The sequence below is a fragment of the Pleuronectes platessa genome, chromosome 19, assembly GCF_947347685.1.
Source record: "Pleuronectes platessa chromosome 19, fPlePla1.1, whole genome shotgun sequence".
Classification (NCBI taxonomy): domain Eukaryota; kingdom Metazoa; phylum Chordata; class Actinopteri; order Pleuronectiformes; family Pleuronectidae; genus Pleuronectes; species Pleuronectes platessa.
This window is the reverse complement of record NC_070644.1, coordinates 17769231-17786202: the sequence shown is the minus strand read 5'-3', so window position 1 is coordinate 17786202 and position 16972 is coordinate 17769231. Positions and strand designations below refer to the sequence as shown.

The window sequence follows — 16972 nt, the reverse complement described above, 5'->3', positions numbered from 1 at the left end:
TTTTAGTCATTTAAAGTAAATCTTTATTTTCTATGATATCCAATTATGTCACTGAGAGAGAGTAATAGGTCTTAAGGGTAAAAATTGTGTGTTTTCGATTATTTATTCCTTCACTGGATCGTTGATCGTTGTAGCTGCTGAGCCTCAAGTCTGCTTTGTACTTGGTGTCAATGAGGACAAGTGACAGTTCTCCTTAAAGCACAAACAGTCCAGTTTGTCATCACTTTTTTGTATATTTGTGCGCATGTGTGTTTCTCAGTGTTGCATAAAACAGCAATCTTCAACTATCTGCTTCATGTCTTTATAATTGCTCCCAGCAGCAGCGTGGCGCCAGTCAAATGTGGACTCGCATTTGCACTCACATGCACACACACATACACACACGCACAAACACACACACACACACACACACACACAAAGAAACACACAAACTTAAGGCTACATGCAGCAGATGCCTAGTGGAGTGTGGCAAAGCATAACTGGCCAGGGACTGTGAGTTAGCCAACCTGCTTGCTTATTCACTTGGACCAGGTCTGGTACAGCTATAATCAGCAGTGTGTGTGTTTGCATGTATTAGATTCATATTTTCTACTTACGTTTTGACAGTACGCCACCACATGAGCTATCCATTGTGGTTAGAATACAATTATTTATTTGGTTAGCACTGAAAGTAAATGCAGCTGTTACAGGATTATATAATCATGGTTTAACATTATTTGCCCCAAAACGTCAAGAATCTTAATATTAAATCATAAAAAACATATTTTTCTCTCCATTGTTGGGTCTCCGGCTGCTTGTGTCAGTGTTCATTTCTATTGTCTCTCTGCGTCTAGTGATGGGCTGGCAGCGCGAGCCTGGTAATTGATCACACAGCAAAGATTTGTGTGTGTATCTGTAAGTGCCTGTGGCTTTGTCTGTCTATGTGTACGGCCTTGTTGGATAACAGGGAGCAGATGTGGGAGGGTAGGTGGTGTATGTTTAAAGAGCTTGTCATTGGCTCACACAGAGCAGATGTTTGTCCGGCCATCGTCTTCCTCTGGTTACTAGCACTGCTGACTCAAGATGGTTCTGCTACACATCAGATACACAACCAAACAGCATCAATTTTGACCTGCACAACGTACGAGAGCACGTTAAAGCAATCACACTCTTTTAGGATCCGTCAGCACAATGGTAATTTCACTGACTTATGCTTAGGTCAGTGTGCAGATGACTGGGAGTCTTAACCAGGACACTATCGCTATGGAATTTTCCAGACGGTAGTTATAAAGTGCTGTGGTTTACGGTAATATTCTGGCACTGCCAGCTGACTCCACTTGAACGCAGCCCAGACATTTAAGCATAGTTAAACATGTTGCGAGGTGAGATCACAACTACAGATGATGTTATTTGGGGAAAAGGTTCCTATTTCACCTATTTGTACTTTGTTCATTAAGTTTGAATCTAGAAAACCAGAGCTTGTAAACAAATGTCCCAGGAGCTTTTCCTGCAGCTGAGTCGGTTAAAGCTGCTTATTGCGAGTTTCTTTTTCAAATAGCGTGAGGTGCTGTTGTTTACTGTCAGCCAGACTATGGTTGTGCAATTAGCCCCACTACTGAGGCAGGAGTCCTCTGTAGTCGGTGAGAAACCGGAGCCTCGCGTATCATTACATCGTGTCTTTCGGAGGAGTTGTGGTTTCAGGTCTGCAGAGTAAAGAGGGAGCCCCTCTCCTTCACAGAAAACACTGCACCTGAAACGACTGAACTTGTGTAACTCTTTGTCAGAAGTCCGGCTTATACTTTAACATCACTGTTGTCTTGTAACATCACAAAACACTTGCATAATGCACGTCTAGCAGCCAGTCTGGCACGCCCCCTGACAGAGCTAGGTAAAGGGAGAGCGGAGGCTGATATTTCCCACATGTGTGGAAAGAGGTTGACCAATCACAACAGAGTGGACCCGGGGGGGGGGGGGGCAGCCTTGAAGAGCCAGAAGCTAAAACCAAGTTTTTCTGACAGAGGCTTAAAAGAGGAGTTGCAGCAATGGACGGTATGAGGACAGAGATGTTTTCTGAACATTAGAGCATGTAAACCTAAATGTAATAACTAAAATTTCAAAATTGTGAATTTGAATATCCGCATAATATGTATCATTTAAGATTTGGGGATAATGGTGTCACGTAATAAAGTTCAAACTGTTGGCCAGTCACGATATGACTTATGTGTATGAAGGTGAGCTTGTTGGCTGGTGTGCTGAGTCTATGGGAATAGCTACACACTATTACTGTAACAGCACCATCTCCTGCCAAACTGAAGGTTTGCTGAAATGGATACACAGCTAATGTACACAGCCCTACGATTTAAAACATAATGCAGTCATTGGAATATAAAAACAATCATGATTTTGTAACCCGACATGATTTTTTTCTACCTCACATAACCACAAGAGCTTAGAACAATAGCCTGGTGTTACACAATGTGGCCTTTGTGTGCTCGGAGGTTAAGGTGCAAGTCAATAGGGAGGAGTGCTCAAGCAGTCCCTCGTTCTCAAAGCTTGACTGTAAAACTCTCTTAACGAGCTTTTGAACCATGAATTGTGCATACTGTTAAACGCCCTCTAAAGACGCTTTGCCATGGCTCATGTTGGTAACCGAGGAGGTTTCACTGGACAACATCTGCTCGGCCAATTCATTCACGGCCCTTTGGCTCTCCTGCTGGAGCGAGAGCCAGTGAGCTGGAACAAAATGTGGCTTATATAAGTGGTTTTAAATGCAGAGTTTATGAAGCTGGTTACCAAGCAAAGAGAAGTTGGCTATCTCTCTGGAAAAAATAAGTAGCTTCTCTTTAGGTCACAGAAATGACATCAGTCCTGGAGATCAAGACTTATTCTCTAATCTGTAAAATCCAATTATGATCTCTGCTCCTTTGTATTAAAGACCTAAAGATTCACAATTCTGGTTTGTCACTCGATTTGCATTTCCATTCACTACTTTGCTCATTTACTCAGAGCCTGAGGTAGAGCCAAACCTCTATTGCAGATGCTGAGAACTACATGGACGCATTATGGACTATGATGCAGCTCGAGCACATTTGAATACATAGTCAAATGTGTGTGAGGTGGTTATACTTAGGGCATTTTCCTAGTCGCGATGACACAGGGACGGCCAAAACAACGGTGGATTATTTGACAGCGTGCTTCTTCTGCCAGCGAACAGTTTACTATTTACTCAGGAGATTTAGCTACAGACCCTTTGTGGTTTGTAATGTGGCTTTGCCAGTGCCAGATCTTCCTCTCTCAGCCCCACTATGGCTCTGTACACAAGACAGAGAGGATTCAAATCCCGCCTGTGGTTTGCTTCAGAACATGGTGGTGTTTACTGTGGCACAGACTTCCAGTATAATATTTTTTTTACTTTACCATCCTTTCCTAGCAGCGTAATATAAATACATAGAAAGGTTGTCTAGCCGGGGCCGGTATATGCAGTTATCATCTAGTATTGCTTGCACCTTGTCCTCCTCCATCATAACATATCTGGCAAAGATCTTAACTCTGCAGAATTGAATAGGTCACCAGATTTGTTTACACATTTTCATACAGAGGTACTACCACATTCGACATCTGCTAAATTCAAGTTGGTGTTTGGCAACTCAGATTTCCATACTCTGCTGTTTCTTTGCAAGTTATTTGTCTTCGGCTGTTATTTCAGGCAGCTGCGGTAGTTGGGACCTCTTTTAATGATGATAGCGGCAGAGTGAAGTATTTTTCTTAAGGCTGAAATTGTCTAGTTTATGAAATTCTCATTCCCCTTACTATTCCTACAGCAGTGCTTCCCAAACTAGGGGCAGTGACCCCCTGGGGGGGTTTTAAAATAAAAATGAAAAACAATTAAAAGCATTTATAACGTGTATTTGTTACAGTGATTAATCATCCGTCTGATTTTCTTTAGCCCCACATGCCCTCATAGGCGATGAGGTCAATTTACGACACCACAGCGTATACCATGACACATAGGAGACTTTTCCACTATTTGTGGGCGGTAGCTGAAAAGTTAGGGAAGCCATTTATGTGGCGGTGAATCATACACAACTCATTATTGACCCACTTCCATCGAGAATAAGTGGTGAAGCAAAGGAAGACCTGGAAAACAATTTAAAAATGAAAAAAGCATGTATTCAATGTGATTATATTAGTTTTTTAAAGACTTTACTCTTGTTTTTGTGTGTGTAGGTCTGTGTAGTGTCTCTGAATTTTCTCTTCTCTTTAACTTGTCAAACACACACAAGTATAATCACAGACAGAAATGCAGTGGTACACATTCATGTGGACATAACTTACAGCCCAAGGGGTGTGTGTGAGTGTGTTTTTAGTTCGGCCTTTACCCCATTATGCATTTCTGTTTGCGTTTGTTTATATATGAGGTTTGCTTCAGTATTACTGACCTGTATGCTCGCTGTGTGCATGTGTGCGTGTGTGTGTGTGTGTGTGTGTTTGCATGTGTGCAGAGCTGGCATATGGTAGCCATCTTGAGCTGGCGGCAGAGCTGGAGGAAATTCCAAAGTTGTAGAGCTGAGTCCAAGATACTGCCACTGCGCGCACACACACACACACACACACACACACACACACACACACACACACACACACACACACACACACACACACACGCGCACACACACAGTACAGATTTATGATACTGGTGCCAAACTCGGACACACTAAGTTATATATTTTACTCTTGAAAGGACTAACAAGTCGATGGAAAATTCTACCTTCACTAATGAGCCACAAGCTGTTTTGCATTTTGTCATTGCTTAACCTATAATCACTTTTTAATATTCCCACACTCTCTCACACTCTCTTTCTGTCTCACACACACACATACACACACAGACACACACACACACGCCGAGGCCTTGGTCTGCGGATTGGCTGGGTGCTATCTCAGTATCTCTGTACACACATGGCAGCCATTACTCCGTGTGTGTTTAGGCTTGGGCATAGGTTGGAAGTAAGCCTCGCTGCTTGATGGACAGATAGGATTGGCAGGGTTTATTTTATTGTAGGGTCCCTTTCTCTGGCTTCATCGTTAACCATAGACTAAATATAAAGACAGATGACATGACAGCTCCCCAGAAAAGAGAAGCCAATTCCTCTTGTTCGCCCCCTGGTGGTTTAATCCATTTTTGGTTTGATTTCTGTCATTTGAGGTTTTCACACTGATGTAACATGTTCTATACGTCTCCCTTCCGGTCTCCTCTCTCACATGCTAGACGTTTCCAGTCCTCGGTAACAGATATCCTTCACGCTTATCGTCTTTTCTCATCCTCCCTCAGGATCACAATCTTTCATTTTTCAACTTCATCTGTTTCCTTATCTCGCGTGCACTTCGAGGCCCATCAACATTAGATGATATTGACTTCAAAGCTCCACCGAACCTTTGTCTGCTCCTGTTTTCCCCCAACATGACTGGATACTAATAGCATTTATCTTTCCCTGTTTTTCCTCGGTCGTCTGTCTTCTGTCATTTTCTCCTTTCTTTGATTTAAAGCGTCAGTTGCTGGGATCCTGCGATGCACATACCTAGCCTTGATCACCCAAATCCAACTAAACTCAAATCTGATGAGGCTTTAATTGATCGTCAGAGCGCCACACACTGGAGTCAGAGCAAACCATTGGGCCAAAGTGTTTCCTCTCATCTCGACAGCTGATCAGATTATCCTGGGAGCGTGGTACAGGTTCATCACAGGACACGTCGGCCTCCCTGACAACTGGTGCAGCGCTGGAGCCTAACAAGATTTACCTCTTGTTTAATTCTTCCAGGGGAGCTTTGATAAGTGGGGGGAAGGAAACGAGAATAAGGAAGGATCATCTACTCTTACCTCTGAAATTACTTGACATTCATAAATATTTGATAGCATAAATCTTTTACAGAATAATTTGACCTCATTTGATTCTCCTGGAAATAAGCGACAAATTGAACATTAGTGTTTGGATAGAATCAGATGCTCTGTGATCTCCTGTCTCGCCTGTGCTAATATCCCTCTGATGAGTTGATAAGCCTGTAGTCACAAGCAGGTGCTGAGGCTTTGATTGTGCAACGTTAAATATTTCGACGAGACAGAAAGAGGCAAAGAAACAAAGAGCCAGTGGAATAAAAATAGCAGCTGTAAAAGCTTGATGGCTGTAGTCTGGCAAACCCTGTGGTTCAGTATCACAGGGGGGGAAATAACCAGTATTTTCATCCACACCATCCAGGGTGTATAATTAGAGCTTTCTTGGCTTTTTACAGATTTTCAGAGACAAATTAAGCTTAAAAATAAACGAGAGGCATTTCAAAAGTTGTCTTGAGTTTATACCAGGTTTTATTCTCAAAATATTCGCTCCACCTTCAACATCAATTTATTTTTGTATATTGGGGGGGGGGGGGGGGGGTTGCAGCTGGCTGTACAACAGAGCACAGATCTCTGCACTTCACTCTGTGAAATACATTTTTAGATTCTGTGATAACACAGCTAATGGCTCAGGCATTAATAAAAGAGAACAGGAATATGTGAAAAAATCTATTAAATTGAGGAGACAAAAAGGTTTTACAATGTTTGTGCCTCTGAACCAAATCTCCAAAGATTTGCCTTTCAGCAGGTTATGACTTGGATCAAAGGGGTTTGGGACAATGTTATTTGGGTTATTTTAAATTCCAGTTTGTGCACGAAAATATGTTTAAAAAAAACAAGCAACCCCGTCTGTGTATACTCTACACTACAGTATCTTCACAGAACAGGAAGTCAAAAAGGGATACGCTTTATCTTCTGTCCTCACTTGTTCCACTGCCCCCCCCCCCCCCCCCCACACACACACACACTAGCACACAAAGAAGACAAATGATATTGTAAACATTTCAACACTTCATATGTGTCTATAATCCCGCTGAGATGTAGTTTGTGGAGAAAGACACGTATATAAACACACTTGCACTGAGGGAGCTTCACCTATGGAGACACAACACAAACACACACGCACACACACACACATGTCAGTCAGCAGTGTTGTTATCGCCTGGATGGGTGTGTGGTGGTTGCCTTAGTGACCTGAGTAAACACGAGAGCCATTGTAGTTCACCTCCGCCGTCTTGGCTTGACCTCCTCTGGTTGGTGGGTTTAGTGCTCGTGCAGGCTGACACACACACACACACACACACACACACACACACACACAAACACACACCCATAGAGACGTTGTATAAGTTGTCATTGTCTCCTTATAGTCTTGAGTGCAGGCAGACACATCACGCTGGCGTGTCTACACAAGGATGTGTGTGGGTACACAATCCGGTAAATTAAACATCAGTCTTTGTTAATCTTTAATTAGTGACATAAGCTGTAATGACCTGACTTCATGAGCAGGACATCCTGTAATAATTTGCTTTGTCACTGGACAGTGTGTGTGTACGATCCCTGTTGTTTATCAGACTAATCTGACAGAGTAGATGTTAATATGACAACAAATATGTTTTTGTGTTTTTATATTAGCTTGCTCTCGTACATTTTTAACCCCTCATATCCACATATCTGCTCCTGTATTTGCTTTACTTTGTTTTTAAGCGCCTTATCTTCTGCTAAAACCCCTGACACCTCCCCCCCCCTCTTGTCTTCCCCTCTTGTCTTCCTCCCCTTTCACCGTCTTGCCTTTCCTCTCGTAAAGCTGACTAAATGTGCAGTGGCATGCCGGAGTGTGAGTGAGTCACCATGTGGGATTGTGCCGCCACAGAGAGGACTGGCTTAAAAAAAACAAAAACAGAAAGCCCTATTGCATTGGATTACTCATCATCAGCCAGTCCTCCGTTTACTATGAAGGCCTTTTCATCGTCAACTCTGGATTTACGGCAGTTCACCTCCTGCCTGTCCTGGGTCTGATTTTCCCATTCGCTGGTGCTTCGATGGGCACAGTTAATGTTTTAAATGTTTTCAGTATGTTTCAGCGTTCGCCCCTCGACCTCCTCATTACTGTTGGCTAGGAAGGAATGTGTCTTCACCCAGGAATCTCTGCAGGATCTGTTAATGCTATTATTCCTTTTCATTCAGTCTACAGTGACAGCGACTGGTGTGCATTTAGCAGCTTGCAAGAGGAAGCTGTGTAATCAGGGGGATGTGAGACTTTGGGAATACTTGCATTATGGCTGCATCCTGGTGACAATATCCATGGCTACATTCCCCCTGTCTATTATGGCTCTTGCTGGAAGAGTTACAGTAGAGAGGTGTCGGGTGGGTGTGAGTCAGAGAATAGGTTTGTGAGTACACACACACGCAGACACACACAATCTATGGAATGAAAAGGTTGTAACAGGAGAAGCTCGCGTCCTTGACATTGATCGTCTAATGTTTGCCGTAATAACATTGCAGTCATTTTGCATAAAGCATCATTGTTCTCTAAGTAGTGGGATCTTTAGATATCACATGTGTCGGGTCATGACCTGACTGGCTCGCTCTTCCACACTCCTAGACTCTTACTCTTTTTGATCTGGCTCTGATTATTACAGATTATTTTAATCATTTCAGAATGTCTAACTTTATTTTGTTCTCATCTGGTACAGATTTACTAATTTTGTAGTTTATTTTTGTAGCTAAGAGCGTATACGAATTGAGTTCCTCAGCACTGTGCAGGTACCTCGGTGCGGTGGTGAGTGTCACCGCCCATCATGGACGTGTTTACACTGGATGAACGAGCGGTTTTTCACATTTAGCTTCAGAAATCCTCCTGCAGCAGCTGCGGGAAAGTGGTTTGTGGTATTATCAGGCTCGAGCTTCAAGTAGCCGTGTGGCTTCCACAGGGAGTTTCACTATCCCTCCGATAGACTGAGGAGTGAGCTCAGCTGGGCCTTTCACTGTTTTTACTGACCTGTCAATGACTTGTGTCTCATGCACCAGAGGAAAAAATAACAAACATTTGTGAACTTGGCTTTCTCCAAACTGAGCACTTTTACACTGCTGCTGAGGAGATGAGGAGAGAAGCAGATTGTCTACTCGGCATCTGGTCGCTTGCTTACAGAAAATACTACGAGAATGGTGAAAAGTAAGAGCAGGGATTTCTTTTGTTGGACTGTCGATGAAGAAGTCTTTGCAAATTTTTGACTGATAAAACCAATCAGGATCGATTTAACCCTATTTGATTAAAATAATTAATATTTTAAGTGAGAAAATTAGCTCAAACTAACAGTTTCCCTTTGGAAGATCTTTTTTATATTATTTCCCTTCTTTTTTTTATATCTTACTCATTAATTTTTAAAAGCTTCTACCGAAGAATCAGATTAAATCTGCCAGCACAGGGATGAAAGACAGGCGTACTCTCGTTTTGTTGTTCAACTCAGAAGCCTCCAGCTGTTTCCCTCCGATATATCAGATCAAAGTGTTTGCACTCCTTCAAACTGCTGAAACTATTTGGAGACTTGCAGTCACACAAAACTGGCTAATTGTCCCCTCGAACATAAAAAGGCGAGGGGGTGGAAATGAAAACCACATTCTCAAGTTTACATCAGGTTTACCTCAGTTTACGGTATCTAACTCAAGACCCCTGGTTTTGGTATTTTCTTTGGCGGAGGGAATACGGTTTGAGATCAAATACACGGGTTTGATGGTCCGCTGATGCGGCCGTAATAGCTCCACATTTCTTGAGTTCTATCCTGAGCTCGTTAATCTTGACATGCTGCTGCATTTTGAAAATCCTCCCAACTAGACGGTCACACAAACACAGCCGGGGTTAGGAGAAGGAAAAAAAACAAAAAAACACTCGAGGCAACAGGTCATCTGACACACGAGTACGAGCAGGTACGTGTTGCTCAGGGGCACGAGGGCAGCTTAGCTCTTTGCTCTCAGGGAACAGCACCGTTTCCAAGTTTTAGTGCAGGATCATTAGATATGTTCGTGCAAATATGTTTTACTGGACTTTGCACTGTCTGACATTAGAGATGGAAAGTAAAGAGCCATGTGCAGGAAAACACAAGCAGGCATGGAGGGAGAAAATAGCTCCATAAAGGTGGTGAAGGGGAGATAAGGGAAGGCAAAGGAGAATTGATAGAATGGAAGGGTGCGGGGTGGTGGGAGCGTGGAGATGTAGCCTGCATTTTCTGGTTGCTAGTTACTCCGGAGGGAAGCAGGAAAGGGGAGAGAGTAATCCATTAGAACAGTCTGACACAAATATGTTTACTGAACCTTGAACATTCTGGCATTAGCAGGGATGGAAAACATGGCCGGGGAAAAAAAGGTTAAGCTCTGAAAACGAAAGGGACACGGACCGAAAGTGGTGGACACTGTCCATGGGATTTATCATCAGGATAGAGTTTGCTGAAAAAACATTTGAATCAATAATCCCTTAACCTATTTAGGAAATCTGGCAAATGTTGTCTGCTGAGTCACTTGAGGAATTGCTGGAGGCATTTGTTCCTTTTGGCAGTAAATATAACAGTCTCGTCAAGATGTAAAGTCAGATATCATAGCTGTACTTCTGGCATTTTAGAAGAAAAAAAAATCGCAGACCCCCTTTGTTTTGTGTTTCAATGATTTGAGTGTCAAACACTCAGGATTAGATTTACGAGGCAGCCAACAACAGTTTGTAGCTTGCTTAAGAAACAGCCCTTAAACAGACACAGACGTGTTTTACTTTTGCAAGACTGCGCAGGAGGGATGGTGGTGTGGGGAGCTGCGGTGTCAAGGTCCCACCGCGGCACACGCTTGACCAATCGCCATGAAGGAGGTATTCGACTCAAAGTGCAGCCAGCCACCAGGGGGTCTAAACACAATGTGTAGTGATGTCTTCACCAGTCCTGTAAACACACTGGGTCGCTGGTAGAAACTGCAGTGAATGCAAAGAGGGGGTAGAAAAACCTCAGGGGAGGGATGGACAGAGAAAAGGGGGAACGTAAACAAGTGAAGGAGAGGGGAGTCGGGCGAGATGTGGATTTGCTGAGTTCCCTGTGTGAAGCTGAACAGTGCCCCGGTGGTGAATGTATCACTGCCGTGTGATATCAGAAGACAGCAGTGGAAATATAGTCCGTCCCTTCCCCTCGATACATCTGAAGAAGTCCTTGGACGTTTTTAGGAGGATTCGACTTTCTGTTGGTGTCTTAATATCAACTGGACTACTTTCCTCCTCTGTTGTTCTGTGTTGGCAGATACATATGCAGCACTTTATGGGAAACTGAGACACTGAGACACTCTTCATATCTTGTAGCGTGCATGCTGCGTGTGTAGTTTGCTCTGAAATTGCTTTAATATGTTCTGAAAGTCAGGCCAGGGGGATTTAGATTGACCAAAAATGTGACGATAAGTGGGCCTTGGTGCTTTTTCCCACAGTGGTGCAGTTTTTTTTTTAATGGTTTGTTTTATTCTGTGGGGTCCAAGTCTTTGTGCAATGAGGCAGAACAAATATGGGTGAAGGTAAAACCAAAAGGACATTGGTTCCTGGCGACTTTACTTGACTTAGTTCCATGAAAGAGGCTTAGTTGATCGGTCTTGACTCAGTTTGTTGCTTTGAGCAGCGAGAGAAAGGGATACTCTGCTTTTCCAGTGAGTTGTGTTTACTTTGATTAAAAGCACGGTGGTGTATCCTGAGGCTGCGGGTGTGGTTTTACAAAGGGAACAAAAGCCCCGGGTGTTTGATGCCCGTCATACGTCGCAGGTGCTTGTTGCCCTTCACTGTACGTCGATATTTCTCTCTCTCTCTCTTTTTTGATTGCCGGCCTCCTGTATATCAAACCAGAAGTCTTTGTCCAGTTTGACTCACACAACTGTCCCACTATCACCCTCATTAAATGACTCAGAACCAAACCATTAAACAGAACCCAACGTTGACCGACGGTAGTTGTACTCCCTGACTCCCAATTACCCAACGCTTTGTCACCAATGTTTAGACGTCGGCGGCCTCGTCGCACATGTATGAGCCAAACATAGCACCTCGTTGTTTGTATGAAATGTTTATTATGTTATTGTTGTGGTTTAAACAAACACGATGAGCTGTTTGGCTGTGTGACCTCATGCTTACATAGAGGCAGAGAACCACACAATTGTAGTTCTTCCACGGTAGTTCTTCAAATTTGGTCCCTACAAGGTAAAGCTAAAGTTTCCCAGATTTGGGTGCACATATTTCCCAAGAATGAACGTGGGTTCAAAACAGATGTATTGTCTCTGTGTCGGAGTTTGATCAGACATCTCCTCCAGCGTATTATTTCAGTTTCTTGCTGCCTGTCAGTAATAACGACATAAACCGTCTTTAGCTTCAGTGTGTTTTGTCTGTGACCACTGGAGAAGGTGTCAGTGCTGCAGGACTCAACTCGTCAGTCTTTAAAATAAACTTTGTTTAGGTTTTTCCTCTGCCGCTCCATAGAAAGCACTTACAACGAAGAATGACAAGTAAATAACAGTAAGCTGACAGCGAACGAACATCCTGTCGGTACACGTACAATGTGTCTGCAAATCTCGCTTCATTTAGAAGAAGTCAGTGTGAACCCTTCATGGACGGTAACTGGAGGGTGAAGTGGTAATTAGAGGTTAAATGAAACCGAATCGATGAGAATACATATAATAAAATGAATTGAGGCTTGAATATCGTAAATTCATGCAACATTTGATTTGTTTGCCTGCTCTCCTCTCTGTGTACATTGTGTGTTTATTTTTAGCCGGCTTTAAGAATCCCTGTCACAGTCAGTGACTCTCCACCTCCAGCTCATCACTCATCCCCCAGTTTCTTATATTGAAGCAAAGCTGTTTTTGACATCGAAAGAAATCCAGAGAATGAGAACTACAAATAAAACAAAAAAAGAGTCAGGGGCTGTTTCTGATTCTTGTGAATCACACCAGACTGTCTTAGTCAGTAAAGGTCCGACTTGGTTTCTCTAGAAACACGACATGGAACTGTTCAAATGCAAAGTAGGGTGATGAATAGTCATAAATTATTGACGTATTTAATCCAACAAGAACTTTGGACTGTCAGATACTCATTCATGCTTTTTCCTGCACTTTTCCTTTGCTCCCATCTGCCTGTTTGAGGGTGTGCTCCTTTATATTTATTCCTATCTTGTGCAGACTCGCAGATTTTGGCTTTGTATGTCTGTTTTGTCATTTTGTGTAAAGTAGACTTCATTGCTCACTTTTCAGAAACATCAAAATACATCAAGCAGTTTAATTTGGTCCAGATTAGAGCTTTTGCATGTGTGTGAGAAACCACTGTGGTTTTTTTCCACTACTGAGCTCAGAGAACAAGTTTTTTTGAGGGTGGGGACCTTTTCTGATGTGATCGAAAGCGAAGGGTCTCAAACTTTCTGCGACCCCGTTTGTCGGTATTGTGAGGACATCACACGTTCAGCTCCATAAAGAGAAGTGACACCAGAGATAAGATACCGTGAGAGTGTTTGGCATCAGGTGTTCAGTCTCTCGTACACTTTCCTCCACTTTCCCTCTTTATCCTGATCACAGACCCTTATTTAGCCTCTCTCACACAGCCGTTTCCACTATCTGTTTATGTTTTGATTTTCTATATTACATCAGCCAGAGGGCACATTGATGGACTTGGATAAGAGCAAACTGTGTGTGTGTGTGAGTGTGTGTATGTGTGTTTAAACACTTGGACGCAAACACATCACACACACACAGTACAGTTATGCATAGGGCTGTCTGTCATGAATGCTCCCTGGGGATAAAAATATCTGCAGCATCAAATCAAACTCTCATAACTTCCTGACACATGTCATGACCGCAGGGGAGAGTAATTCATTTGTTTTATGGTATTGAACTTTAGCAGGAGAGATGGAAAGTCAGTTCCATATATGTTCCATGTCTCGCTCCCCATGGTTCCATCACTAGTTTATAGTATAATGCACTTTTATACATCCATCTTCTGCTGGTTCGTTTAAATAGGGAAATGTGTTCAGTGGTTTTACGGCACAAGACTGGAGAGTGGATCAGTTTTCCAAGTAGTACTAAGACTTTACTTTTCCCAGAGAGTCTAGGAAAAGTAAAGCCGGTGGAAACAAAAATAGCATTTCTCAGAGTATTTTAAATTTTATAACTAGTGTGAGAGAGAAGCTACCAATTTTCTCCACCGTTGAATTTCCATTTTTAGGACTTATTTTGTCGTACTAACGAAAAAAGCTGGCTTCATTTGTGACGTGATTACCTGTTGTTACCAAGCAGCCTTTACTTTGGTTTGCCATTGCTAAAGTGAGGAAAATGACCGAAGAAATTACATTTTTCGTTCTATACACATTTGTCGAGATGATGCTAATGATGATGAAAAACAGTGAGGCTTAAGAACAACAACTAATCACTGTTCCTCTTTCTCTCTTCCTCTCCATTTCTAGATGCCAGGCCTTTTGTCCAGTCCTGTGTGTCTGACAGTCATCTGGTTTCTGTCCTGGTCGCTGCATCCTAGTTGGGCTCAGATTCGGACTGATGAAGGTAAAACACACACACACACACACACACATACACACTGTATAAATGCAAATAACAAAAATGACATTTCTCCAATGCACGAATGCACAGCCACGCACCACACACACACATGTGCACACACGGTTTCCATTGCACAGATTCCTGTTTGTAATATGTTTGATGTTGTTGACTTCTCTGGATTCAAAGTACTTACTGGAATAAAATCTGGATACACGCAAAATCACAATCAGAGATCCTAATTCTTGTTGAAAAGCCATTTTGCTCTCAGCAAACAAGACATCTATTGTTGAAATTGCGTTTTACCCCCTTTCTGGGATCTGTATGACATTAAGAAATCTTCTTTCTGTCTGTTTCCACTCTATTATCTCCCGTCTCTGTCTCTTTTACCCTCTCTATTACTTCTTTCTAAAATTAGACAAATTAATCACTCCAGCAGTTAAAATACACACCCTCAGCACTCAGAGTGAGACTGTCAGACTTTTCCCTTCCCATTAGTTCTACCCTGCAGCAGCTCCATGGTTCTTTTTTCTTTGTTTGGAAAGTACTGAGTTTCACCAGGCTTGCAATTTCTGTGCTGCCTGCCATCTGATTTCAATGTCAGAAGAAACTTGCAGCCTTCCTGTGTGCATTAGAGTGTGCGGGTATATGTACCTAAATGCATATGTGTGTGGGTTTTTGTGTGTGTGTGCAGGGGGGCCCTCTTGCCAAAGGCAGAATCAGATATGAGTGGAACGCTGCGGGTTTGGGGAATAATGTACTTCACTGCCAATAAAACATGAATACACACATTCAGAGCAGCAAAGTCTTTGCACTGCACCAAGGCCCCAAGTAACACATGCACGCACACTCACAGACACACACACACACACACACACACACACAGAAACAGGCGAAGGGGGGAGTATCTGTGTGTACGGTGTGTGTTTGGTTAAAGGGAAAAAAGAAAATCTGGTCAAAGAGAGAATGAATAAAAAAGATTGCAAAAGATTGACAGAGAGGGTGAACTTATAAGATAGAAAGATTTTGATGATATGAAAATAATGATTCATTCAATTTATATGGAAATTTTTTTTATCTTGGAGCTTTGATTTACTGTAGTTGTCTGGTTGAGGGTTTCTGTCTCTCTAAAACAATTTGGGGCTTAGTGATGAATCTGTTTGATATCAAAATTTATATTTTCCAAACGCAAGAGCAACAATTTGGCTTCAGGTCTATTTGTACCTGGGAGAGTCTCACTCAACTCGTGGTTAGCTCACTTATGTTCGACTGTGAATAAGAAAGGGAAGAAGTTTGCAGAGGCTTCCATTTGAAGTTTGACTCTCTTCAGTGTTTCACATTTAAATCTCTAAATTGAGACCCCTGATGATTTTTGGCCTCGTTCTCTTTGTGAAGCCTCAGTCAACAGTGAGTCTTCACATGTGGTCTGTTTATATGAAAACATTGCACCTGCAGTTAATGAATTATCTGTCATCAAAGATCCCAAGTCAATGTATTTAAACAATTATGATTAATCAGTTTCACTTTTGAACAGAAAGCCAATTAAGTCAAGAAAACAAATTCATAGAAAATACTTCAAACAAATCCAATTCTTCAGTCCCACAATGAGGGGAAATTATAACAGACATTTCTGGTGCGCTCTCTTTTGGCTTCACTTCTCAATTTTAATAGCTAAGGGTAGAACGCATTCCTCTGCAAAGGCCCAACAGTCCCCTTAAATTAAATCAAGCTGCACCAACTGTCACACACTCACAGATATCAGACCATGAGCCTGATTTAGATTATGAATTAATCTCTCAGAAATCAAGGAAAATGTTGTAAGAAAGCTTTGTTCAGGAAAGTGGAAAGAAAATCCTGAGTCTGTACTCAAAATAAAATGGGTCCCTCCAGCAAGTTCCGTAGAAAGTTGTCTGGTAGTTTCTGAAGAATCCTGCTTCCAATCAAACCAACCAACATACAAACGGACAGGGATGAAAAGATAATCCTCCTTGGCAGAAGTAAAAATAAACGTTTGTGTCTTTCTAATGTCAAACTGGTTTGTTAATAGTGAACCAAATAGCAGCTGTCTTCAAAACACTTCACGTAGCTTATTTATATATATATATAAAAAAGTTCCCTTCAGTGTCTTCTCTTCATGCATAAGACTCTTTGTGCATAAACACAAAATCGTGTCTGTGCCGCCACTAAAAAAGCAGTAGTACGGCCAGAAAGGCCAGAAAAGCGAAACTCAAGGTGTCGGCGTAAACAAGAAAAAGGCCTGCAAGTCAAGTATGTGTAAAATTGATTTAAGGATTAACTCAAATGGTCCCTGAAGTGCACACGAGGTTATTGCAGCAAGGCAAAATTAATATAAATATACCGATACAGCAAATCAAATAAAAAACATCCTCAATATGCTTCTTCTCCACCTACCGGGGCCTCTTGAGCCTCATGAGTCGAAGGTGATGACATTTTTAAGACCCGGCAAAATATTTGAGGTCATCACTTTGACCCCTTTCGGATTTATAAAGAGCGAGGAGAGAAGATAGAGAGGGCTGTGTGTGTGGAAAACATGAAGCG

General features: G+C 42.3%; 1 protein-coding gene across 1 annotated transcript in view; it reads left to right on the top strand.

Moving 5' to 3' along the window:
- il11ra (interleukin 11 receptor, alpha) overlaps nt 1-16972 on the top strand; it is a 41907-nt gene that overhangs the window by 14616 nt on the left and 10319 nt on the right. Inside the window, exon 2 of the mRNA XM_053410661.1 lies at nt 14323-14419. Coding sequence (XP_053266636.1) covers nt 14323-14419 — 97 coding nt within the window. The remainder of the gene's footprint in view (nt 1-14322; nt 14420-16972) is intronic.